Below are 21467 nucleotides of genomic sequence, written 5' to 3' on the forward strand. Positions count from 1 at the left end.
GGCTATCCGAAGGTTCGCGGTTGAGTCTCGGAAGCTAACCTTATCGGACGACATCAAATGAAAGCATCAATCAAGTGCGTCAACATCAACAAAGCAAAGTCTCAACTTTCAAAATCGGATATCCACCTATTAACAGAGTGCTTATAAAGCGGCGAGTGAATGGGATTATAGCGTGGGGTATCTGGTATATAAACGACTTGTGCGACGCAAACAATCTTCTGAAAGGTTCATCCTCAACCTGATCATCACATTCACCTCCAGATATTCAAGCTCAATTTCCTTAACCTCAGCCTCAACCTCAACCTCAGCCTCAACCTCAACTTCAACTTCACCATTTCAACTTCTTACAAATCAATCAAAATGGCAACTCCCACCCATAACGGTGTTGCAACAGTCGCTCTTCGTGCTCCTCTTGGTATCATCCAACTTCCCACCATCCAGCCTCGCGAAGGTGAAGTTTTGGTGCGCGTCGAGTGGACAGCATCTACCCCTCTGGACCTCCACCAAAACGATGGAGGCCTTCTCGTGGAACATCCGCAAGTGCTCGGCGACGGAGTTGGGGGAACGGTCAAGAACGTTGGTCCGGGTGTTCAGAATTTGGCCATCGGTGACAAGGTAGGTAACTGTCAGAGAGGAGTATTTGTGAAGCTGCAGGCTAATCCATGACTGAAGGTGTTTGGTTTCTGCTTTGAAGAGAGCCAACGCAAGGCGCACCAAGAGTTTGTGACTGTTCCACAGACTTCTCTGAGCAAGGTGTGTTACCTCCACAGCAGCGATAACCTCTTGGGGCCCATGTCTCTTCCATAATTGCCTTCAATTGACACACATTACTGTAGCTCCCAGCCGGATTCACTCTCCAAGAAGCAGTAACTCTGCCCAACAACCTTGTCACAGCCTTCCACGCCACAACAGCTGACCTGGGCCTTCCTCTCCCGTGGCCTCGTCCTGCCAACCCATCCCCAGTTGACGCCAATTCTCCAGTTTTGATCTGGGGCGGAAGCTCGTCTTGCGGACAGTACGCTATCCAGGTCCTCACGCACTGGGGTTACAAAAACATCATTGCCACCGCCTCGCCAGTTCACCATGAGTACCTTCGTTCGCTCGGAGCCAAGGCGGTCGTCGATTACCGCGATTCGAACTTCGCGAGCCTGGTTCTCGAGAGTGCTGGAGCGGAAAATGCGGATGGACCCGCTGTACCATTCATTTTGGACTGCATCGCATCCAAGTATGGAAGTCTTGCGAAGATCGCCAAGGTCGCGCAGAAGGGCACCAAAGTCGCAGCGCTTTTGCCAGTGATTGTGAAGGATGCTTCGGATACAGAAGCCCCGGAATACGCCATGGATGTGCAGGCATCGGCGGATTGGGCTGAGGGCGTAGAGGCTAGGGGTGTGAGAACGCATTTCTACCAGGAGGTAAGTCATGGATAGTTTCTTGAGGCATGTATGTGAGGAGATATTCTAACAGTTTGGCAGAATGTGTTTTTCAAGACTCACCTCCAGCCTACGATCATCCCCACGTTGTTGGCGGAAGGTGTGGTCAAGCCAAACAAGCAGAAGATTATTGAGGGCAAGTCACTTCTGGAGAGGGCGCAAAAGGCCCTGGATACGCTCAGGAACAAGGCCGTGAGTGGTGAGAGATTGGTGTGGCGGATTTCGGAGGAAGGAGCGGATGAGTAAATGATAATTGGGGAAAGTACGAATCGATTTGAGGGAAGGAGCGAATGACAACGCAGTAAAGCACCAATTCATCTGAGGGAAGGTGCGAATGATAATGAGGGGAAGTGCTAATGACTATGGAGGAAAGAGCGAATGAGTATGGAGGGGATTCGCGCCTTCCTTGAATGAAAGTATGGCAATCTTCTCCAGTGATTTTGTGGTTGGCATGATCACAGATAGCTTTGAACATACCCTAAAGGCTCAAGCAGGATATGGGAGGATGAAGTAGTGAATCATTAATATTATGGGTTCTTCTTCTTTCCACTTTTCACAACTGTAATCAACAGCACCGTATTTCCCAATACACTTCGCAAGGCATAATGATTCGGAGAGGCACTAACATGAAATATCCAGTGCCACGGTGATAATCGACAATGAGATTCTTGAGAGTGACTGGGAGGATGATGAGCCTTGGAATGTGTCATTCATGCCTAGACCCATGCCCCACTTCCCATTTTGACGGGTGGGGGGGGTTAGACAAGTGCGGGAGCGAACCGATGGTTTGGACCCTGGATTTGCCCCACCTTAGCGTTAGGATCCCACGATGATATTTATCTTCAATTTCAGAGATATATAAGTCCATGTCACGCCGGACCAGGAAGCTCCCCGTACCTAGAGTATGTGAATATGACTATAGACTAGAAATGCGATAATGGCTAAGATGAAGATTCGGATGGCTTGGAATTAGAGAATCTGGATTCTATTTATGAATCGAAATTTTAAAAATTAAGCGGCATTTGCAAGATTTGAACATGCACAGCTTAAGTGCAAGTGGTTTCTAGCCCTCTTTACTCGCCCACGGTCATACAAAGTAAACAAGGCGTGTTGCCAGAGTGGTTAATGGGTATGACTAGAAATCATATGGTTTCGGCCGCGTAGGTTCAAATCCTGCACACGTCGTTTAAAGCTTTATTTTTTATTTTTTATTTTTATTTATTGTGGATACAAATATCTGCCCCAGTAACTTTTTTTCCCCCCAACTATTGTAGACATATTATGAGAGTCCAACGATTCGAGGATATGAGATGTCTAATATGATGGTATTTCTATCGTTACATTCATTCCCATTTTGCTTTCTTACGGCGCTAACCTGAAACTATCGGATGGTGTCGAAGTGACAAAATGCACAGGAGTCGTGAAGCTATAACTTGAATTATAATCATATAACAGGAAAAATACTCTGCTGTATAGGCTTATAATAAAACCCGCAGAGTCTATACTTTATCAAGTTTCTCTAATCGCATTTTGATATCAATCTCATTTGGAGGCCATCATTGATGTTGCAAGGCTGTCAAACCAGGCAGAACTCCACCCCCGGCCATATCATCCTTGCCCGAATACTCCGCCTTAATATAACCCGCCAAGTCAGCGAATCGCAGGCCTTGGCTCTATCTCCAGACCCCTGGAAAGCCTCACATTATGGCATGGGACTGATTCCTCAGCCTCGCTCCAGTGAAGCATCGACTGCGGGGTTGACTCCGAAACGATGGAGGGCGGCTCCACGCGTACCTGTGAATGTCGGCCTCAGCCACGGTTATATTATGAGCCTTATGTCGAACAGATTTCATATCTGAAAATTAGTTTCTTTCGAATGTGAAGTCTAACAGCGACGAGGTGCGGTATCGCCAAATAATAATCCTATCAAAGAAATAATTACCGAGGCAGAGACATACAGACTCTGCCAGCGCCCGCCGGATGGCGGAGGTTATAGCAGGCGTTGCGATCGCAAGCAGCATCATCCAGCTGATAGATGTAGGAGGCAAAGTGGTATCCCGGATCAAAGAGTACAGCGACACAACCAAGGATATCCCACAGGGGCTACGAGAAATTAGCGTCCACATTCCTCTCATCACAGAGATATGCCAGGAGCTACGGGAAGATGAGATCAAGAAAGGCCCTCAGGTGTCGCAGTCTATCTTTGCAGTGATTGATGGATGCCATGTGACGCTCTCCAGCCTGGATAAATTATGTCGCGAAATACTACCAACTCCCCGAGATTCTTCGATGGTACGAGCGAGGAAGGCGATGCAGAGTCTCAGGGCAGACAAGAAATTCACAAACTACCAGCGGATCTTGGAGACGTATAAGACGTCGCTGATGCTGCATATTAGCCAGAGATCTGTGGTTCAGGCAGTTACAAAGGGAGCCTCCAAAGCCCCTGCTTTCGATACTTTCTACCATTTCCCCTCAACGCAAGTCTCACGTTTTATCGCTCGCGAGAAGCTCCTTCGCTCGATCGAAGATGGCTTCTCTGTGGAAACCACAGACTCCCGACCTAATGTTGTTGCCGTTATAGGTATGGGAGGGCAAGGCAAATCCCAACTCGCACTTGAGTTCTGTCGCAAGACCTCAACTGCACGCCGCTTCGAGGTCATCCTATGGGTTGATGCTACAAATCTCACAACGCTGCATCGCAGTTTCGAGACTATCACCGAGCAAATCACAGCCGGCAAAGGGCGCCGCACATTTAAGAATGCCAACTCGCTCTCAGCCTTCATCGACGAGACGCTCGAGGAATGGAAAGCGAGCTGGCTGCTCGTATTCGACAACTTCGACCAACCAGGGGAAATGAAGAATATTTCCGATTTCTTCCCGCGGAGCAAGAATGGCGCTATACTGCTGACGAGCCGGCATGCGGATTCAAAACATGTTTCGCACACAGCAGTACATCTGCATGGGATGGAGGAAGAGGAGGCGAGAGAGCTGCTATTTACGAGAACCGGCAAGGAGAGAACGGAGCAAAATGTTGAATACGCTGATGCTATTGTCAAGATGCTGGGTTGTTTGCCTCTGGCTATCGATCAGGCGGCTGCGTATGTGACGTCGAGGAATCTGCCTTTGGGGTCGTTTCTTGAGCATTACTCGAAGAGGAAGGCGATGATCATGAAGCATACCCCTCAGCTGTGGGAATATAGACGGACACATGGAGAAGAGGGTGACGAAACCTCATTAAATGCGTTCACTACGTGGGAAATGGACTTTCGACAGATCAAGCAGGAGGGTGTTCAGACGGAAAGTATTACCCATATACTGACACTCTTTGCGTTCTTCAATATTTTGAAGGTTTCGGAAGACCTATTTTCGGCATATTATAAGTCTTGTCCATTCCCGCCAACCTGGATGGAGGATTTTGTGACGGATGGAGAATGGGACTCATTTACATATGGAGATGTTATTGCAAGTCTACTCAAACTGTCGCTTCTACAGCAGCCACGAGCTGAGAGCAATGAATCCGAGTTCTCTATCCATCCTTTGATTAGGGATTGGATCCAACTGAGAATAAGTGCAGAAGAGCGCCGAGAATACCTCCATGAAGCGACACAGATACTAATGTCTTATGTCACCCTTAATCTCGAGGGGACCATAACCCTTGCCAAACGCCGAGAAATCCTATCCCATCTCGACGCAGTCATGATGGCTGATTCTCAATATCTATCCAAAGGAAACCAACTAGGCTACGGCGCTTTACGCCCCGTCTCACACACCTTTGCCACATTCTACGATACCTCCGGACGCTTCAAAGAAGCCGAAGAACTGCTCAAGCGCATCCTCGATAACGACACCGCCACAGAATCTCAGAACCTTATTGACCTCGACTCCCGCACAAGTCTCGAAACGCTTCTGAAGCTTTCCCAGGTCTATTTTAGCCAGGGTCGATATGAGGAAGCTACTGAGATGGCCGAGCGCTGTTATAAGGGGTACACCGAGCTCGTTGATGCACAAAACCCTAACGTCGCCGCCGCAGCCATGAACCTCGCTGAGACATACTACAAGCGTGGCCGTAACGCTGATGCGCGCAAACTCTTCTCCTCCGCGCTGGATATCTACCAGGAGCACCTCCCTGCCAAAGACTTGCGCATCTACGCCGCGCAAGAGAAGCTGGCTGGTGTCCTCCGTAGCATGGGCGAGCACGAAGGCGCCTTTGCGCTGTATCGCCAGGCGCTGGCGGGGAAAGTGGCAGCACTGGGAGAGAAGCATGTCTCGACGCTACGCACCGGTGTCGCGCTCGCCAACAACTACCGAGCTCAATGCCAGTATGTGCCAGCGCTTGAGATACTACTCCGTGCTGTGAGTATAACGACGGAATTACTCGGACCCGAGCACCCTGATACGCTGAATGCGATGATCCACCTTGGGATTTTGTGTCGGAATATGGGAAAAGCGGAGGAAGCAGAAAAGTGGCTACTGCGGGTTGTGGAGGCGGGTGGGAAGGCGTTAGGGGCCAGGCACCCGGATATTCTAAGGGCGGAGTTGGCGCTGGGCATGTTGTTTGTGCAACGGGGGAGAGTGGCGGAGGCGGAGCCGAAGCTGCGGATTGTGGTGTTGGGGCGGCAGCGGTATTTAGGGGTAAAGAATGATGCGACTGTGAGGGCGGTGGAGATGCTGGGGTATTGCTTGTGGGAGACTGGTCAGCGGGATGAGGTGGAGGAGTTGTGTATGAGGAGCTGTGATGCGGTTGAAGAGGGGGGCGAAGTGGGATGGAAAGGGAATCAATATGCGGCCTGCGAGAGAGTTTTCAGGAAAGCTGTGACGAGGGGGGATAAAAATCTGGGGCGCGATCATCCAGATACGTTGGACTGTGTGCTTATGCTGGCTCAAATATGCGAAGCTCGGGATAGAGTGGGAGAGGCACGGCGGCTGTTTGAGGGGGTTCTTGATGCACATATAAAGAGGCTAGGTCTGGATGATTTTGAGACGGCGAGTGTAAGGGATAAGTTGGCAAGTTTGAAGGAGGAAGCAGAAAGCGAGAAGAAGGGAACGTGGTAGAGAGAGTAAGAGGCAGGAGCAGTAGCACTAAATTGCAATACTATCACTATAAAGACTATTTAAAGATCAAGCAAGCCCCGAGCCCAAAGCGATAGCTCGCATAGTTATCCGTCAGCCACCGCAGTCGCGCATTACCTAGAGCCTAAATCTCATACTTATAATCCATGTCCAAGCTTGCCTTCCAAATCCGATTGGGATGCGTCTTGTAATTCACATAGTAAGTAGCCGCGAGGGGCTGCATATCCAGGTGCCAAATATCCCGACCTGTATCGAGATTATAAATCTGCGCCTTTTCATTCCACGATATCCGAATCTCCTCATCGACGGGGATACCATCCCCACAACCGAACAAGTCGTGGAACCTAATAGCTCCCCATTCGTGCCACTTGCCGCTGAACCATTGAGCAATGTGTAACTTACCATCGCCTCGTCGAAAAGAGAGGTGAAGATTAATACTCTTGTCGTCGATAGCCCAGAAGTTGAACTCTGTCACATCGCTGTTCGACGTCGGATGCGGGGTATCATCCATCTCTGGGTGCCCACTGTGCTCCATAGCACCCTCCAATTTCAAGGTGATAAAGCCGAGCTGGGCTTCGAAATGACGTGCCAGAGTGATGCCCCAGCAGTTTGCTTTGATGACATATTGTTTAGTCTCTGCATCGCCCCGGCCGAGCTGAAGAGGGCTAGCCAAGCTCTTCATTGAGGAAGATACCGAAGGGCCGCTACTACAGTATTCATATTTAGCTATGAGTTTGTGTTGTGAGTTTAAGGTCATTGATGGACACTCACGTAGTAGGCAATGGGAGCTCGTATCCGTGTAGGTGGTACTCTGACTTTGGAACTGGTTTGAGCTGGACTGTTGATCCATACGAGAGCCCCGGAAGACTATTGTGCGTCGCCATGAGGCTTGAATTAACCTGGTCGGCCATAGTTATGATGGACAATAAAGGATAAAGGATATAGAGGAAGTCCTTTTAACGCAGAGAAGAATTGACAGCGGGTATGAGGTATTTATATACTACACGATTGCCTGATACAGGGCCTAGCCGGTGCGACATTGCACATGGGTAACGTCGAATTGGGAAACCTCATCTGTACTCTAGATGTAATTGAGGCTGGCTGAGTTTACAACTAGCACCATTTCCTTTGCCTATCAGATAGAGAATCTGTGTAAAATCGTGTGTATTGGGCTGAAGAAGACGCGGTGCCCGAACAGGAATATCACAGCTGAGTGCAGGAACCAGGGTTATATTGTAGCCAACCAAACAGCTTACAGGAGACGACCAATTGCCAAGACTGTAATGCATGAACCACGGGTTTAGGCTGCCGATAACGCCGCCCTGTTATACATGGCTCTTCAGCTTTTAAAATATTTAAGCTCTTTACTACTATCGGCGGAGCCGGTTCTCCAGCAGTTAACTCAATAGTCGATGTAGACAACATGCCTGCTTGCATAGATTGCGGGTTTATCGACCTCATTGGTCTATAGACTACAAAATCGTCCCGATTACACAAACCAAGCTTCCTTGAACTTGTATTCTCTGCCGAGAACTGCCTAAGCTGCGAGATCATTCTCGAAAGCCTACCAACCCCGCCTGTTGCAGGGCTTCCGCTGCCTACATTGCTTGCGCCGAGTGCGCCACTACTTGTTGTGACTGTCAACGGGTACAAATATGCAAGGACGGTTGTAGACAGTCCTATAAACATAGACTCCTTAATATTCTACTTCGACGACCTGTGGAATATACAAGGACTAGATAATGTACAGGGAAAAGCAGACCCTAATTACTTCCGTAGATGTCTGGATGTTTTTTCAGGTGAGTAGTGTCATAATTCTATCAGCTATCTTTATTAAATGCTACTTGCAACTTAGATAACCCTGCCACCTTCGATTACATTGTTGGCCGGCCGGTAAAACCAATACTAGACCCTGCCGTGGTATTTGGATGGTTTGACGAATGCAAAAAGCATCCAGAGTGCTCCGAGTATTCAAACTTATCTGCAGTCCACAAGAGCGATTTTCCCTCCCATCTTATCGATGTCAATCCCAAAGAAGGCCCCATTCGATTAGTTCAATCAAAAATTAAAGGCACATGCAAAAAATACTTGACGCTGAGTCACCGGTGGAAAGATAACACAGTGAAGACTACGCAGCAGTCCCTATGTGCACACCAAAAGCGCCTGCCACTCGAAGAACTCGGTCAATGCTTTAGAGATGCTATTAATATCACAAAACGACTAGGATTTCGATATATATGGATTCATGCTCTATGTATTGTTCAGGATGCTCCTCTCGAAATGCAACGAGAGTGCTCGCACATGAAGGACATATATCAGAATTGTACGATCATGTTAGCAGCAGACCGTGCCGGACACTCAAACTCTGGGCTTTATCCGATCAAGCAAGTTTCCAAGGAGGCAGTACTGCCATTCCGAGGTCCAAGCGGGGAGCAGATTTCACAGTTCACAATAAGCAGTCGTCGGCTTAGCACTTTCGACTCTGATGTGATCCATGGCGTGCTCAGCCCCCGAGGTTGGACACTACAAGAGCGAGTTCTGGCTCCTAGAATGCTTTATTTCGGCAAGTCTCAACTGCACTGGGAATGCCGAACTTCTATCTGGAATGAGAGAACAGATTTCAAGCGCATCTCTTATACTTCTCGTATGTTAGACGATGCTCGAGAGATGATTGCGGCCATAGGTAGAAAAAATCAAGGAATCCCTTCCAGCCGTGATATGGTCGGGACGGGCGTTGGGTACACTGAATATACCGTCTGGTATGACCTTGTGTCCGCCTATAGCTGCCGTAAGCTTACTTTTCCGGAGGACAGGCTGAAGGCCATTTTGGGCCTCGCCCAGTTGTTTCTGGGAATTATTAGCGACGTATTTGTATGGGGCTTGTGGAATAAGGACCTAGCTGCTGGGCTGCTTTGGAGCGTTCACGCAGCCGCGCCTATAACGAGACTTCAAGCCCCTTCATGGTCATGGGCATCGATGGACGGGGAACTTACATTTTATATCCCGAGTACAAAATGGGGCCGTCCGCTTCGCGGGAGCTTGGAAACCACATGCGACACGATCTCTCTTACTGATTCGGAAGGCCCTCATGGTACATACCAAAGTGGACGATTTTCCTGCCGCTGCCCCGTTATGTTGGTAGCACTTTTAGCTAGCGCCAAGATCGAAGAGAATGAAGAATACCCTTACGACCATCTAAGACAGGAGCCAAATGCAGAGGTCCGCGATGTTGGGAATAAAGGGTTGGTAATTGGAACCGCAGCAATGGACGACGACTCTCTGGTACAAATGTCAGATCCGCTACATCCATTGAAACTTCATGCGGCGATGTTTTACCGCCAACACCCTCTCCTGGCTGACGGCCAAATAGTAAATGGCAGAGAGCAAGTCTTACTTTCGTACTGTATATTGCTAAAGCCTCTTGTTGAAGATGGCATTTTTCAACGGTGTGGGTACGCGGAAATCCAGTCTAGCGCCTTTTCTAGAGTCGAGACGAGCAGCATTGGAATTGTATAAAGCGCTATTCATTCTAGGACACCTTTTTAATTTTATGTACCCTGATAAAGAGCTCTTGTAGGCCTACAGTAGCAGCATGCCGTAGCCTAAAACATGCGGTGATGCGAACTCACACTTGCACCGCTATATACATTGTGGGGGTTAAATTTCAATAATTAGCCAGGGTGCAAGAAAATAAACGTAATGACAGCTGGGCGGCGTTCTATAGAATATACCCTTTATGCATGGTAATATGTAATCTTAACTTTCGGAGGCCTTCGTCAAGGTTATGCTCTCTTCCGCCCCTGCAACCTTCTCAGCCTCAGCCACTAACGTCATTTAGGTCACATTAACCCCGGCGAGAAAGAGTGATTGGCGGACAATCAACGTCAACCCCTATTTCAGCTTGACAGCCGCCACTATGCACTAGCTTATACTGGGGAAGACGGCGCGGCGATCCGCCAACACCCCAAAATATAACATCGTCGCGATCTGCCTATCTGGGAAATAAGCGGCCTTCGTGAATTTACTCCGCGCTTACCTCGCTCTTTACCTCAACGACGACGACGACGATCAGAGCCAAAGATCTTCGTTATGGTGTCGCAGCAAGAATGATGTTCTCCCGCAACGTCACGCCTATGGGTTTAAGCTTTCTCTTATCCCTAACGGTCTTTGCTTCCAGTACGCACAGCATCCCATGGCTTCTTCCCAATATCCCCATTGCCAGTTCATTTGCTAATACCTTCCCCAGACACCTTGGCTATCCCCTGCTACGTAGATCCCGAATATATATACGAGTCATTCACCGTCTCAAGCCAAGCAGAACTGAACAAAGCGGTTGAGGGCTGCACTTCGATTATTGGTATCCTTATTATTGGGGTCAATTACACAGGACCCTTCTCCCTCCCCTTTATTACGTCCATTAGCGAAGGGATCAGGACAGAATACGATTATACAACCGGCAATATCACGGACTCGCTTACATCTGTCGATGCTGAACATCTCACATCTATAGGCTACGTGTCCCTCACATATTCTCCAAAGCTCGCAAAAATATCGTTTCCAAATCTATCCAATGTTACTTCTGGTATTGAACTCGAGGGGATTGGAGAATCTGCATCTGTAGACTTTCCGTCATTGAAGGTCGCGCCTGCAGATTTGAGACTCTCTGGCTACATTGGGACGTAAGTACTGAGCACGCCTTAATATGTTAAAACGCAAGCCCATTTCTAATTTTGCTTTAGTATCAACTTTCCGATTCTAGCAGAAGTCGGTGGTACCTTGCACGTAGCTAACGACAATGAGCATAGCGTATGGAATGAGGTCAACTACGTGCATGATTATAAAAGAAGCTACCCTCAAAGCAGCTACCCTTTTTTGGATGTCGGCTTTCCTGCACTGCAGAACGCTTCATCACTTGAAATCAAGGGAAATATATCAAGGTATAAATACCATAGTCATTACAATCACGTACTAACACATGTCATAGCATAAATTTGCCACAACTTTCTGTAATAACTATGGACTACGGAAAAGAAGACATGAAACATGGGGTGTCTATATCAGCAAGCACGCATCCATTGAATATTACCCTACCTAATCTTTCAGAGTCATCATTCATTTCTCTTTCTGGAGAAATTGGAAGGTTACTTGCATCCCAGCCCCTCACTTGTTCATCATGCTAAGTTTTGCAGCTTTTCCTTCCCGAAGCTTCTTAGCACCGGCTCCCTCAAGGTCGATGCGTCTGCTCCTTTAAGCGTCAACATTACTCCGTTAGTGACAACGGATACGCTGGCATTGTCTGGGAATATCACTGGGTAATAATAGTCTTGTCCTTTTTATATTTCTTGTTGCTTACTTACCTACACAGACTATCATTGTCATCACTTGAGCATGTTGGCGAAGTAAACATCAATAGTAAAGAGGTTCTTGATTGTTCTCCTGCCATTGCTGCGTGGGAAGGTGCCAATCATTCGATCCCAGATGACAAGTTCAAATGCACTGGGCAGAAAGCCCCGCCGCCGAAGAAAACTTTTCCGAAGGCCGCGATAGTAGCGATTAGCATTGTCATCCCACTCGTGATTATCATCACACTTGTCTTGTTATACATACAAAAAAGAAAGAAGGCTATTTGGAGGCGAGACGCGGCGCCACCCCCAGAGTATGACATCGCATTAGAGGCACTTCCAAAGTACTCCCCGCGAGAAGATGGGGGAAGTGTGAATCAATCCCCGCGAGAAGATGGGGGGAGTGTCAATGGTCCTGGAAGTGTACAGGGCTCTGAAAGCGTGGCTAGTACACAACCGTTAGAAAGGAGAAATGGTGTATAATATGGTGACTTTGTTGGCGTATATAGGTTCGAAGTATCGAAGCTACCATGGATATTTTGCCGAGTCACTGGTGTCGAAGATAGACTAATATAATGTTAATGGCTTGACGGAATTAAAAACGTGGTACTCGACATTGTTCGCTTTCAATACTATCGAAGCTATCTAACGCGATCCCTTTTGCGCTTGCAGATAGAGAGACACAATGCCAATCCCCGCAATGCCAATCCCCGCAATGCCAATCCCCGCAATGCCAAGCTGCCAAAAAAAGCCTGGGACCAAACCCAAGAGATATGCGCCACAACCCCCGCATTGACCTGACAGTCTCACATTGGCAAGTGTCAAGCTTCGCTACAACTTAAGCTTGCCGCTAGACTAATCAAAGACGAAGATCGAAGATCTTCATAAACTAGGGTAAGCAGCGGTTGATATTTCCCCCGTGTCTCAAATTTAATTGCGCCTTTAACCAATTATATTGCATGATATCCCCTACATTGAGATAACCTAGATAATGATTCGTGGGGCTGTGATAATTCAATGGGAAGGATTTAGGTGAGACTAATGTGGAGAAGTTCCTGTAGCTTATATAATATGCGTGGGGGTTTTCACATAGACAAGCTTCGATGCCCTTCATTCATCAGTGTGTTTACATCTCACCAGCAGCTTCAATTTAAAGCAAGATGCGACATCTACTATTATCCCTGGCATTAGCCTTCTCCAACGCAGATATGTCGCTTCAAAGTGTGCTTGCGACGCGGACAACTTCTACCTCTGGGTTGGGCCACAATGCAACCCCTATCCCAACGCCAACGGAGACTCCTTGCAGTAATAATGGTTATAAGTTGGAACGGAGAGCGGGACTCTACTCCACCCCGCGTCGTATTTGTGGATGGTTCTCAGGCACAAGCGCTGGTAAGTGCATCCGCTTGGGACATAAATTTAAGGCTTCCAAATGGCCCCTCTATAGTCACTGACTTTGGATATCGATAGTTGCCTGGCAGTACAATGATGCGTTTGCAACTTGTTTTTTTAATTCCGACGTGAACATAGTTGGAAATGGGGTACCATTCCAGACGACTTGTGTTGATGGTGCACAATTAAGCGCAGGGCCCTGCACTACTTGTTCTGGCAGTGTGCTCGAATGGTATGTTTACTGTTCCCATCTCTCATTGGAAGTGTGCTGATTTAAGGAATGGTTTAGTTCGTCAACAGCCTCATTTTGTGAGACGTATTTTTACGGCTCAGACTATTTCGCATATGGATGCGGGACGGAATCAGGAATAAGTCATATCTTGCAAACGACCCCGGACGGCATGGCCGATCCAATTGCCTTTCCTATATACACCGGAAAAAGGGGGATATCTATAGGAGTTCAATATCCAAGTGACTATCCAAGTGAGTCGAGGACAATAGAGACAAGCTCGTACTCCTTGCCTTCATCCACTGAGTCCACGGATTCGTCCGCCTCAACTCCCACAAGCCCCTTACTAGACCCTTCCACAACTCCCAATAAGGAAGCATCTTCTAAATCCGCTCCAGTGGGTGCTATAGTGGGTGGAGTGATTGGAGGCGTCTTTTTAATTGCTCTCATCGTCGGCATTGTGTTGTTCTTGGTCATCTACTCGAGACGAAAAAACCAAAACCTCGCTCCGCCCCAACATCAGCCACCACAAAACGGGTTCGGCAATCGTCAGGTTAATCAATATCCTCCTATGCAGCAATATCCTCCGCCGCATAATCCCGAGGGAGGATTTGTCCCTCAAACGAATCCAAACCAGGATGGCTTTCCGCCACAGCAACCTGTAAACCCCGAGCTTAACCTGAATATTGTCAACCCACAAGGATTCCACCAGAGGGCAGTTTCCCATATTCAGCTAAATCAGCATACGCCCCCGCCACAGCATCCTGCTAATCCCGAGCTCGATTCGCGTCTCATTAATCCGCAGGGCTTTAACCAGGGGGTTGTTTCTCATATTCAGTCAAATGGACATACGCCTTCACCCCCGCAACCCACTGCATCCGGGATTAATGAAAATCTGCCAAACTATAGCCAAGGCGTATCCCCATCCGAGCTTCCCCAAAGCCAATCAATCATTCCGCTACAGCAACCCGCTACACCTGAGCTGCATGGCAATCAACCAAGCTATGGTCAAGGGACATCCCCATTTGAGCTTTATCAAAACCAATCTACCACTCCGCAACAGCAGCTGGCTCAACCGGAACTTGATTCTCGTCCTGCTAACCAGGCCTATCTCCAACAAGTCTTTGTGTCTAACGGCCAGCCTCCGCAAATGAGAGATGGCTCGAGGATTCATGAGGCGCCGTGAAGTCATTAGGCCTCGGCTTAGCTATCAGTATGTCATGAGACAGCAGCAGGTCTTCGAGATGAACAGCGAGCGGTTACGAAGCCTAGACTACCCGAGCTACTCCTCCGCCAAGTCATTGGGCATCGATCCTGCGAATGTGTTGTGAAAGAAAACGATCCTTCCATTATTCGGTGTGCAGACACACCGCTCATGCTGCATTGGAAATACTATATTCTACCCGATATGATATACGACGCACCAGCGGCACTTCCTTGGATGCAACGTCGCCTACACATCTTGCCGTGCTGGATGTTCTTACGTGCATCTATCAACCAATGGTACCGGTATGCCACGGCAGTGAACTATCTTAGCGACCTGGATTATGATGCCTAGAAATCCTACCTAGATATCTCCGCGGGCATGTGCTGGATTTGTACATCAGAGTTTGGTCAACGCTTGGGGGTAATTTTGTGACCGAACCCCGCCGTGATTAGGATCTATTAAGAGTCATCGGTCCGGATGGCATTCTGCTTGATCCACGGCACGGAGTCTCTAAATGCTATGTGTGAATCAAGCTTTAAATATACTGAAAGTAGTAAGCAAGAGCGATTTCTAGAAAGGTAGAGTACGTCGCTGCTGCAGTACTTCCGTAGCATATTGTAGATTTTAATACAATTTTTAAATATTTCAAAATATACTTCAAGGTCAGACCACATCCAGCATATCATTATTTTAATTCGGCCTAGCGATTGTAATGCCGCAAAACGGTATATACGTAGATTTATTACCTCCTCTCGTATACAGAAACGTACGTACCAAACCCTGCCAAGACTTTACTCGGGCGCTAAGATTGTTTTAGCTGTTACAATCTATTTTCGGAACAGAGGAAATGCACGGAGTCCAGCCTTACGCACAGGGAAAACGTCGGCTTTAGATGTGATTTCTTGTAAATGTCACCAAGAAAGCTCGAGCTCTGGCTTCCCCGCTTCCTTCAAGTCTCGGCGATCAAGCTAGGGAGTTGGATGATGCTACGGGAGGAGCCTAGAACCGTCCATAGATCGGCTGGGATATTTAGGGTTCTGTGGTGGGCGGCTGCTTTTTGTATAAAAATGTATCTGTTATTGTCGAGGCGTTGGGACAGACCGATATGTATCCCACATGATTTGGTCACGCCTGCACGTAGACGTAGATTATATTGTATAATTTGGCCTTTCAATTGACTCTATTCCCCCTGTTCCACGCTGTCTGTGGGGGACGTGCTCTTATGCCCCTATTCCGGGCCGAGGCCTACCCGTTAGATTACTGACAGGTCCACGCTTACTTTGCTTGACTTCTCTCACCCCAACAGAGATTTATCAGTTCCGGAAACTTCAAGGCGTGAATCCTCCAGCACATTTTTTCTACAATAAAAATCCATGTCGTATCTCAACGGCCCACGTCGCTTGCATGGCAGTTATGTTTTCAGCTTGACGATCCTGAAGGATTCTTGTGGAGTTCCATCCGGAATCCTCCCATGGCTGGTCGGTGCGCATCTAGCCAACCACCGGCATCCTTGCACGCCTCAGCCGCAACCTCATTTGTAATTAATTTCACTCCGCGGACACTCCACTCCTTCACGTTCAGGAGGAGGATTTATATTTACGCTCTTTATAAAGACTACACTTCCCCGCAAAGTGCGGTACTCCGTAATATCCATCATTATCTGTGACGTTTAAACCAATCCACAACACTAAAATGAAGCTCCTCACCACCACCCTCGCTGTGCTCTCGGCACTCCCCCTTGCCCTCGTATGTCACCACCAGCGCGTACACACGTGATTGCCATTGCTGACCACGCTCTTCATTGTAGGGCTTCGCCACGTACCCCTCCGTGGAACCCCTACCTGCCCGTGATATCTTTGCGCGCCAGGAGTTCATTGTAAGTCATGCTGCGCTTTCTCGACCAAGCTGTAGCTAGTTATTGACGGCGTGTAGGAAAAGCATTTCTGCTACCCAGTTGAAGCGGTTCCCAGTCTTCGTCCTGGGAAGACTGTGGACGTGAACAAGCTCGTTGCGCTGGTTTCAGTGGAGACGAACGATGTCTTGATGCTGAAGCAGACTTGTACCGTTTTTACGTGCTATAACAATATAGGGATCAACCTTTGCAACTTCGTATGTGCCCTCGACTAATTTTCGAAATGTCATCTTACTAATGTTGGCATCAGGATTCGAAGGATGTTGTGATAACCGCTCTCAAGCTGGCCCTAGAGATCAATGAAATTTCCGTCTATTGCAACCAGGGCGGCCTGACTGCAGGTGTAAAGTCTAGCAAGAATGGATACACCGTCACCGTGGGATCGATTGGCTCAATCAAGCCAGGATGGAGCTGTGCTTAGAATCTGGTTGTCGACTATAATATACAGCAGCATTAATTTTATGCATCCACAAGTGACCAAATAGAACAGGCAAGAATTTATTTGGTATCTTGTGCGCCACTGAAATCGCATCAATGGATTATCCCTGTCTATCTAGGATCCAAACATCCCATGCTGTCTATTTTAACTATCTCATCAAAGCTCACTGTCGTGCGGTTTGGGAGGGGAGGCTGTTGAACGAGGATCAAAATCATGGAATGTAATGAATTCTTGAGCTATGAATAAGCTACCGAATCCCCGTGCTATGGAGGACAGGCGGGACATGAACACAGTCCATCATTCTTCCGAGCATCGGCATGTTACTGTTGACCACTTGTAACGCGACCGCGAAGAGTGGCGAGGCTGGGACGATGGGCCAGACTACCTTTCTTGCCAGCTTTGAAGCGCATGCTCCCGTCAATTTGTTTCGGCGTTGAGTCTGTGAATGTTAGCTGATTGCCAAGTGCATTATTCTGATCATGCGTACCGTAGCCGGTGCTTTTTGGTCTTCTGTCCCTTCATCGCTCTTTGTGTTCGTTGCATCCTCTGCCTCGTTGCTGGCTGAAAGCTCGACCTTGTCCATGGCGTGTTCGCATGAAGCCACATCTGGTGTATTCCCCTCCGTACCATGAAGGCTCCTCTCACTCTTTGTATCCGAAGCAGCATTGGAGAGAGCGGTGGGGGCGGCATCAGAAGCATCAGAAGCAGCAGAAGTAGCTGCAGCATCAACATCCACATCAATCTCCACGTCCTCCTCACGCTCTTGCTCCTTTTCATATTCCTCTTCGTCTCCCTCTTCCTCGTCATCCACGTCGTATTCACCGTCATATTCCCCAAACATCCTCTCAAGTTTCTCAAGTTCCTCGATCTGTAACTCCTTCACGACATCGAGGTCGACTCGTAGCTCAGTAAGCGTCTGGGACGCGTCGGGATCATCAACCCGGGAATAATGGCGATGTGTCTGGTCCCATAGTCTCTCAGCTTCGAGTCGGGAATCCTCTGCGTCGTTCCAGTTTGTAGAAGCTGCGCTGAGGAGGATCAAGGTCATGATGCGGTGATATCTTGGGAGGTCGGGTTTTTGAAGGAGATCTTGCGCTGCAGCGATGCACTCTTCCTCTTTGTCGCCGTCGTTGTATAATGCCAGCGCCTTGTTGTATTCTCGGTCGAAAAACTGCATGACTTGGTCGCCACTATCCATTGTGATTGATGTATAGTTTGATGACTTGTATGGGTAGTGAATCTTGGCGATGTGGAGATGTGGAGAATGTAAATGAGAAGAATGGTGCTGTGATGTATGTTTTGTTTGTTTTTAGTTCTTTTGTGTCGAATAATCCGCCTATGAACCTACAAGCCCCCCTTATACCCAAAATCTAGTCTTCGTAGTTACCAATGTCTATGACGGTTCTCAATTTACCCTCCAACTTTTTTCTTGCTCAAATTATTTCTTGCACTAATCTACATTTCTCTGCCAGCATCTCCTCTGATACCAAACCGCTCTTCTCTCTCTCGCTATAAAACTAGATCGGCAGGGAATAGTAGACGCAAATAGACAAAGGAAGTAGTGGTTAAAATTGTTCTACGGGATCGTTAAATCTGGAGTCGGATTCTAGCCGACTATAAAAAGAAGGCGACACAGCTGTCCAAAAAGAGCCAGTTCGTTACTACGAAGAAACATGGAGAAGAAGCGGAGAATAATCTCAAGGTTCCCTCAACTATCACAGGAGTCATAGCAAAACTATCTCTATCTTCCGCCAATACCACTACCACTTCTGAAGCCAATCCCCCATGCAATCCGTGATACCCTCCCACCAAGATCGAACATAAAGCGCTTCCAGGCATCGCTCGATAAAGATCTCCAGATAGTTCAAGGCGTACCGCATGAGTACCCTCCACAGAAGACACACTCTCAGCACATTCCCAAACATGAGATGCAGGATGGTCGTGACTATAAGGTGGTCAAGGATAGACTGGACCTGTACGAGGTTGTCCAAGAGGCCAAATTAATAGTCATAGTCTAGAGACTTGATATGCAAAACGAAAGTCATTTAACTCGGCGTGCTCTTCAACTGTTCATGGTGCATTTTGAGGCTACACACAAAGAAAAGCGGAATGTGAAGCCTACAATGCGTTGTACCAACCATTTTGAGATCAGGATGTACCCAACACAAGACAAAGCTGCAACGATAGGTCGCATCGATTGGAGCATTCTCAACTGTTTGCTCTCTCCGATTGAAGAAGAGACTTGGGGTCAAGTGCTAAATCAGACAGGTTGAACAACGCAGCGTAGATTGTCAAACGTCAACTGGGCGTTCGTTGTATTAGTTGCTCGATTTACAAAGAAACCATTATTTAAACGGATGGTTTTATAATATTAATTAATTTTGCATAATTATTTTGTTCTCATATTATTCTCCCAACTTCATTCCCATTAGATTATAATACTCACCAAATAAACTCCAAACCTCGTCCCATTAAATTATACGTTCGCTCCGAACCCCCCCCCTTTTACTTGCGGGCAGTCAACTCAGCCCACAAGTCCTCCACGTCACGGCCCATAATATCCATAATCTTATTCTCATCACGCTTGGTGACAAATGTAGCAGCCTTCTCGCGCTCAAGCTCGACTGTCACAAGTATTAGCATGGTCACTACACACACTAGGTAGGTTTCGACTTACCATGGACATAAACCGCGGCTTTCTTGCCAGAGAACATGGCGTGAGGGACGTTTGTGGAGTTGTCAGAATTCATATCACCGACTGCGTAGATTCCAAAGGCATCAGTCCTCATGCTCCCTGGATTGACATTCGCCTTCTCCCCGTAGTACTTAACACCTAGCGGCTTGCCGATGTAAGAGCGTTGCACGGATGGGAAATTTGTGATAAATGCCGAGCGGTTGAGAGAGCCGCCGTCCGCAAAATGGACACGGAACTCATCGTACTCTTTCCGCTCTGTGACATCCTGAACAATAGCACCATCTTGTAGTCTCTCAATGCTAGTGATGGTGCGATTGTCGAGCTTAACACCATATCCCTTGAGCTGTTGCTGCCATCCCGGGCGCCTCTCATTGAGCGTTTTCACGTTTGCGTCCGTATATGTTCCATTGAGTAGAGCCACAATATCGGAGTTTAATGTCGCAACTTCCAAGACACTTCCAACCACATCCAGGAGAGATCCAAGAATACCAAAAGGTTGGTCTCGATGTTCATAGCCTATTAAGTGGAAACAGTAAATTAGACATGATACGCCACAAGGGTAATGGGAATAACTTACCATCACACCAGGGGCACCAAAAAATGCCGCGTGACCAAGCCTCCTTAATGCCCGGGGTTTCGGGGAGAATGTCCCGGAGACCAGTTGCCAGGATGATCTTCCGGCTAGTGTAAGTCTGCCCGGAGTTGTCGGTTGTGAGAAAGGACGAGCCATTGTTCTGAGAGACGATTGAGATAGCAGTCCTGAACTTAATCTGGGCAGTATCATATCTCGATATTTGCTCACGGGCTAACCCCCTGAATTGTTCCGGAACAGTGCCTGTGCATTAAATTAGACTTGATATGATAATAGAGTAATGAGGGACACATACCATCGTTACCGATAACATCGTGCATATGACGAGTCTCGCCGTTTCTATATTCTTGACTATCCAGCAACAATGCAGTCCTCCGAACGCGAGAGACACCACTGAGAGCACTCAGACCGGCGGGCCCTCCTCCGACAATGAGAACATCGAAGTCAGTTTTGACAATGCCTGGTGCACGAGGCAAAACCGAAGCCTGGCTAACAGCCGAGCACAGAGCAAGAGCAACAGCAGCGACTTTGAAAAACCCCATTGTGAGACGGCGTGGTGATAATATTAGGCGGTAGTATGCAATAGGCACGGAAATCTTCACTGCCTAAGAAGAGCTCCGCTACAAATGTCCCAGGGGCGGGACTTTATATGTGTAGTTCCTCTGCCCATCTCTTGCCTCGTTGTCCAATGTGAGACATCAGCTTGTCTCTTGTGGTGGTTTACCTCGATCTTCATCTCCGCTTGTGAGACTTGAGCCAATCTCTCCTTTTGAAAGGAGTCTCATTGCGGCCCAGTGCTAATGTTAAAGTGCTCAGCTTCATCATGCACAGTCGATCTGCGGTGTTCCCTGTCATTAATTGCCCCATAGTAGAGGGCGCGAGCTTTAGGAGCTTGGACTGCTTGTGCTTCCCCACTAAGATGAGGGGGGGATAAAGTAGCGGCTTGAGAAACTGTCCCCTATATCTGAGTAAAGGTATACCAGAAGTTCTTAAGATTTTAGGAGCTTAGTACCCCTTGCATTAAGGCACTACTTTCATGCAGTAACACGTTGTTCAGTCTGATTGCGTCCTCTGTGTTCCCGGCGCTTTTCACTTTGAGTAACAATGACCGCAATCTAATCCGCGTCGTCCTGTTCCAGCATACTGCTCCAGTTCCAGT

General features: G+C 47.9%; 9 protein-coding genes and 1 non-coding gene across 10 annotated transcripts; 7 read left to right on the forward strand and 3 right to left on the reverse strand.

Annotated features, from left to right (window-relative positions):
- The first annotated feature begins 52 nt into the window (after window positions 1-52).
- Window positions 53-1936, forward strand: VE01_05787 (uncharacterized protein). The gene is made up of 4 exons (XM_018275247.2): window positions 53-615; window positions 673-753; window positions 837-1412; window positions 1473-1936. The coding sequence occupies exons 1-4, from the start codon at window positions 361-363 to the stop codon at window positions 1674-1676; spliced, it is 1116 nt and encodes a 371-aa protein (XP_018129959.1). The 5' UTR covers window positions 53-360; the 3' UTR covers window positions 1677-1936.
- A 597-nt stretch (window positions 1937-2533) lies between these two features.
- On the forward strand, window positions 2534-2615 carry VE01_05788 (the record flags this gene model as incomplete). The annotated part of the gene is made up of 1 exon: window positions 2534-2615. It is a non-coding gene; the product is annotated as a tRNA-Ser (tRNA).
- Window positions 2616-3145: 530 nt separating this feature from the next.
- VE01_05789 (uncharacterized protein) lies at window positions 3146-6538 on the forward strand. The gene has a single exon (XM_018275248.2). The coding sequence runs from the start codon at window positions 3411-3413 to the stop codon at window positions 6480-6482; it is 3072 nt and encodes a 1023-aa protein (XP_018129964.1). The 5' UTR covers window positions 3146-3410; the 3' UTR covers window positions 6483-6538.
- On the reverse strand, window positions 6536-7663 carry VE01_05790 (uncharacterized protein). Its single transcript, XM_018275249.2, has 2 exons — window positions 7272-7663; window positions 6536-7207 (listed from the first exon to the last, which is right to left on the reverse strand). Exons 1-2 carry the CDS (start codon window positions 7409-7411, stop codon window positions 6625-6627), a joined length of 723 nt encoding a protein of 240 aa, XP_018130020.1. The 5' UTR covers window positions 7412-7663; the 3' UTR covers window positions 6536-6624.
- A 197-nt stretch (window positions 7664-7860) lies between these two features.
- VE01_05791 (uncharacterized protein) lies at window positions 7861-10022 on the forward strand. Its single transcript, XM_018275250.2, has one exon. The coding sequence runs from the start codon at window positions 8781-8783 to the stop codon at window positions 10014-10016; it is 1236 nt and encodes a 411-aa protein (XP_018130021.2). The 5' UTR covers window positions 7861-8780; the 3' UTR covers window positions 10017-10022.
- A 492-nt stretch (window positions 10023-10514) lies between these two features.
- On the forward strand, window positions 10515-12426 carry VE01_05792 (uncharacterized protein). The gene is made up of 6 exons (XM_018275251.2): window positions 10515-10676; window positions 10747-11179; window positions 11240-11437; window positions 11485-11640; window positions 11690-11812; window positions 11866-12426. Exons 1-6 carry the CDS (start codon window positions 10607-10609, stop codon window positions 12323-12325), a joined length of 1440 nt encoding a protein of 479 aa, XP_018130018.1. The 5' UTR covers window positions 10515-10606; the 3' UTR covers window positions 12326-12426.
- A 531-nt stretch (window positions 12427-12957) lies between these two features.
- On the forward strand, window positions 12958-15342 carry VE01_05793 (uncharacterized protein). The gene is made up of 3 exons (XM_059463737.1): window positions 12958-13234; window positions 13313-13466; window positions 13524-15342. Exons 1-3 carry the CDS (start codon window positions 13003-13005, stop codon window positions 14647-14649), a joined length of 1512 nt encoding a protein of 503 aa, XP_059319671.1. The 5' UTR covers window positions 12958-13002; the 3' UTR covers window positions 14650-15342.
- Window positions 15343-16362: 1020 nt separating this feature from the next.
- VE01_05794 (uncharacterized protein) lies at window positions 16363-17003 on the forward strand (the record flags this gene model as incomplete). Its single annotated transcript, XM_018275253.1, has 4 exons — window positions 16363-16416; window positions 16478-16546; window positions 16603-16779; window positions 16833-17003. 4 exons carry the CDS (start codon window positions 16363-16365, stop codon window positions 17001-17003), a joined length of 471 nt encoding a protein of 156 aa, XP_018130016.1.
- Window positions 17004-17268: 265 nt separating this feature from the next.
- VE01_05795 (uncharacterized protein) lies at window positions 17269-18219 on the reverse strand (the record flags this gene model as incomplete). The annotated part of the gene is made up of 2 exons (XM_018275254.1): window positions 17269-17460; window positions 17509-18219. The coding sequence occupies 2 exons, from the start codon at window positions 18217-18219 to the stop codon at window positions 17269-17271; spliced, it is 903 nt and encodes a 300-aa protein (XP_018130017.1).
- Window positions 18220-19417: 1198 nt separating this feature from the next.
- VE01_05796 (uncharacterized protein) lies at window positions 19418-20926 on the reverse strand. The gene is made up of 4 exons (XM_018275255.2): window positions 20604-20926; window positions 20294-20551; window positions 19699-20232; window positions 19418-19645 (listed from the first exon to the last, which is right to left on the reverse strand). Exons 1-4 carry the CDS (start codon window positions 20848-20850, stop codon window positions 19527-19529), a joined length of 1158 nt encoding a protein of 385 aa, XP_018130014.1. The 5' UTR covers window positions 20851-20926; the 3' UTR covers window positions 19418-19526.
- Between the last annotated feature and the right edge of the window lie 541 nt (window positions 20927-21467).

Source organism: Pseudogymnoascus verrucosus, assembly GCF_001662655.1.
Source record: "Pseudogymnoascus verrucosus strain UAMH 10579 unplaced genomic scaffold scaffold_24, whole genome shotgun sequence".
NCBI lineage: Eukaryota > Fungi > Ascomycota > Leotiomycetes > Thelebolales > Thelebolaceae > Pseudogymnoascus > Pseudogymnoascus verrucosus.

What these genes read in the sequence shown, in the direction of transcription:
- VE01_05790 (XM_018275249.2), bottom strand. Translation starts at nt 7,411, where the DNA reads ATGGCCGACCAGGTTAATTCAAGCCTCATGGCGACGCACAATAGTCTT. An exon ending in GAGCTCCCATTGCCTACTAC is followed by an intron (nt 7,208 to 7,271) that starts GTGAGTGTCCAT and finishes TGAATACTGTAG; the next exon opens with TAGCGGCCCTTCGGTATCTT.
- VE01_05792 (XM_018275251.2), top strand. Translation starts at nt 10,607, where the DNA reads ATGATGTTCTCCCGCAACGTCACGCCTATGGGTTTAAGCTTTCTCTTA. An exon ending in CTCTCTGGCTACATTGGGAC is followed by an intron (nt 11,180 to 11,239) that starts GTAAGTACTGAG and finishes ATTTTGCTTTAG; the next exon opens with TATCAACTTTCCGATTCTAG. An exon ending in CTTTCTGGAGAAATTGGAAG is followed by an intron (nt 11,641 to 11,689) that starts GTTACTTGCATC and finishes TAAGTTTTGCAG; the next exon opens with CTTTTCCTTCCCGAAGCTTC.
- VE01_05789 (XM_018275248.2), top strand. Translation starts at nt 3,411, where the DNA reads ATGGCGGAGGTTATAGCAGGCGTTGCGATCGCAAGCAGCATCATCCAG.
- VE01_05787 (XM_018275247.2), top strand. Translation starts at nt 361, where the DNA reads ATGGCAACTCCCACCCATAACGGTGTTGCAACAGTCGCTCTTCGTGCT. An exon ending in ATTTGGCCATCGGTGACAAG is followed by an intron (nt 616 to 672) that starts GTAGGTAACTGT and finishes CCATGACTGAAG; the next exon opens with GTGTTTGGTTTCTGCTTTGA. An exon ending in CACAGACTTCTCTGAGCAAG is followed by an intron (nt 754 to 836) that starts GTGTGTTACCTC and finishes ACATTACTGTAG; the next exon opens with CTCCCAGCCGGATTCACTCT.
- VE01_05791 (XM_018275250.2), top strand. Translation starts at nt 8,781, where the DNA reads ATGCAACGAGAGTGCTCGCACATGAAGGACATATATCAGAATTGTACG.
- VE01_05793 (XM_059463737.1), top strand. Translation starts at nt 13,003, where the DNA reads ATGCGACATCTACTATTATCCCTGGCATTAGCCTTCTCCAACGCAGAT. An exon ending in GTTCTCAGGCACAAGCGCTG is followed by an intron (nt 13,235 to 13,312) that starts GTAAGTGCATCC and finishes GGATATCGATAG; the next exon opens with TTGCCTGGCAGTACAATGAT. An exon ending in TCTGGCAGTGTGCTCGAATG is followed by an intron (nt 13,467 to 13,523) that starts GTATGTTTACTG and finishes GGAATGGTTTAG; the next exon opens with TTCGTCAACAGCCTCATTTT.
- VE01_05796 (XM_018275255.2), bottom strand. Translation starts at nt 20,850, where the DNA reads ATGGGGTTTTTCAAAGTCGCTGCTGTTGCTCTTGCTCTGTGCTCGGCT. An exon ending in CGATGTTATCGGTAACGATG is followed by an intron (nt 20,552 to 20,603) that starts GTATGTGTCCCT and finishes TTTAATGCACAG; the next exon opens with GCACTGTTCCGGAACAATTC. An exon ending in AGCCGCGGTTTATGTCCATG is followed by an intron (nt 19,646 to 19,698) that starts GTAAGTCGAAAC and finishes TACTTGTGACAG; the next exon opens with TCGAGCTTGAGCGCGAGAAG.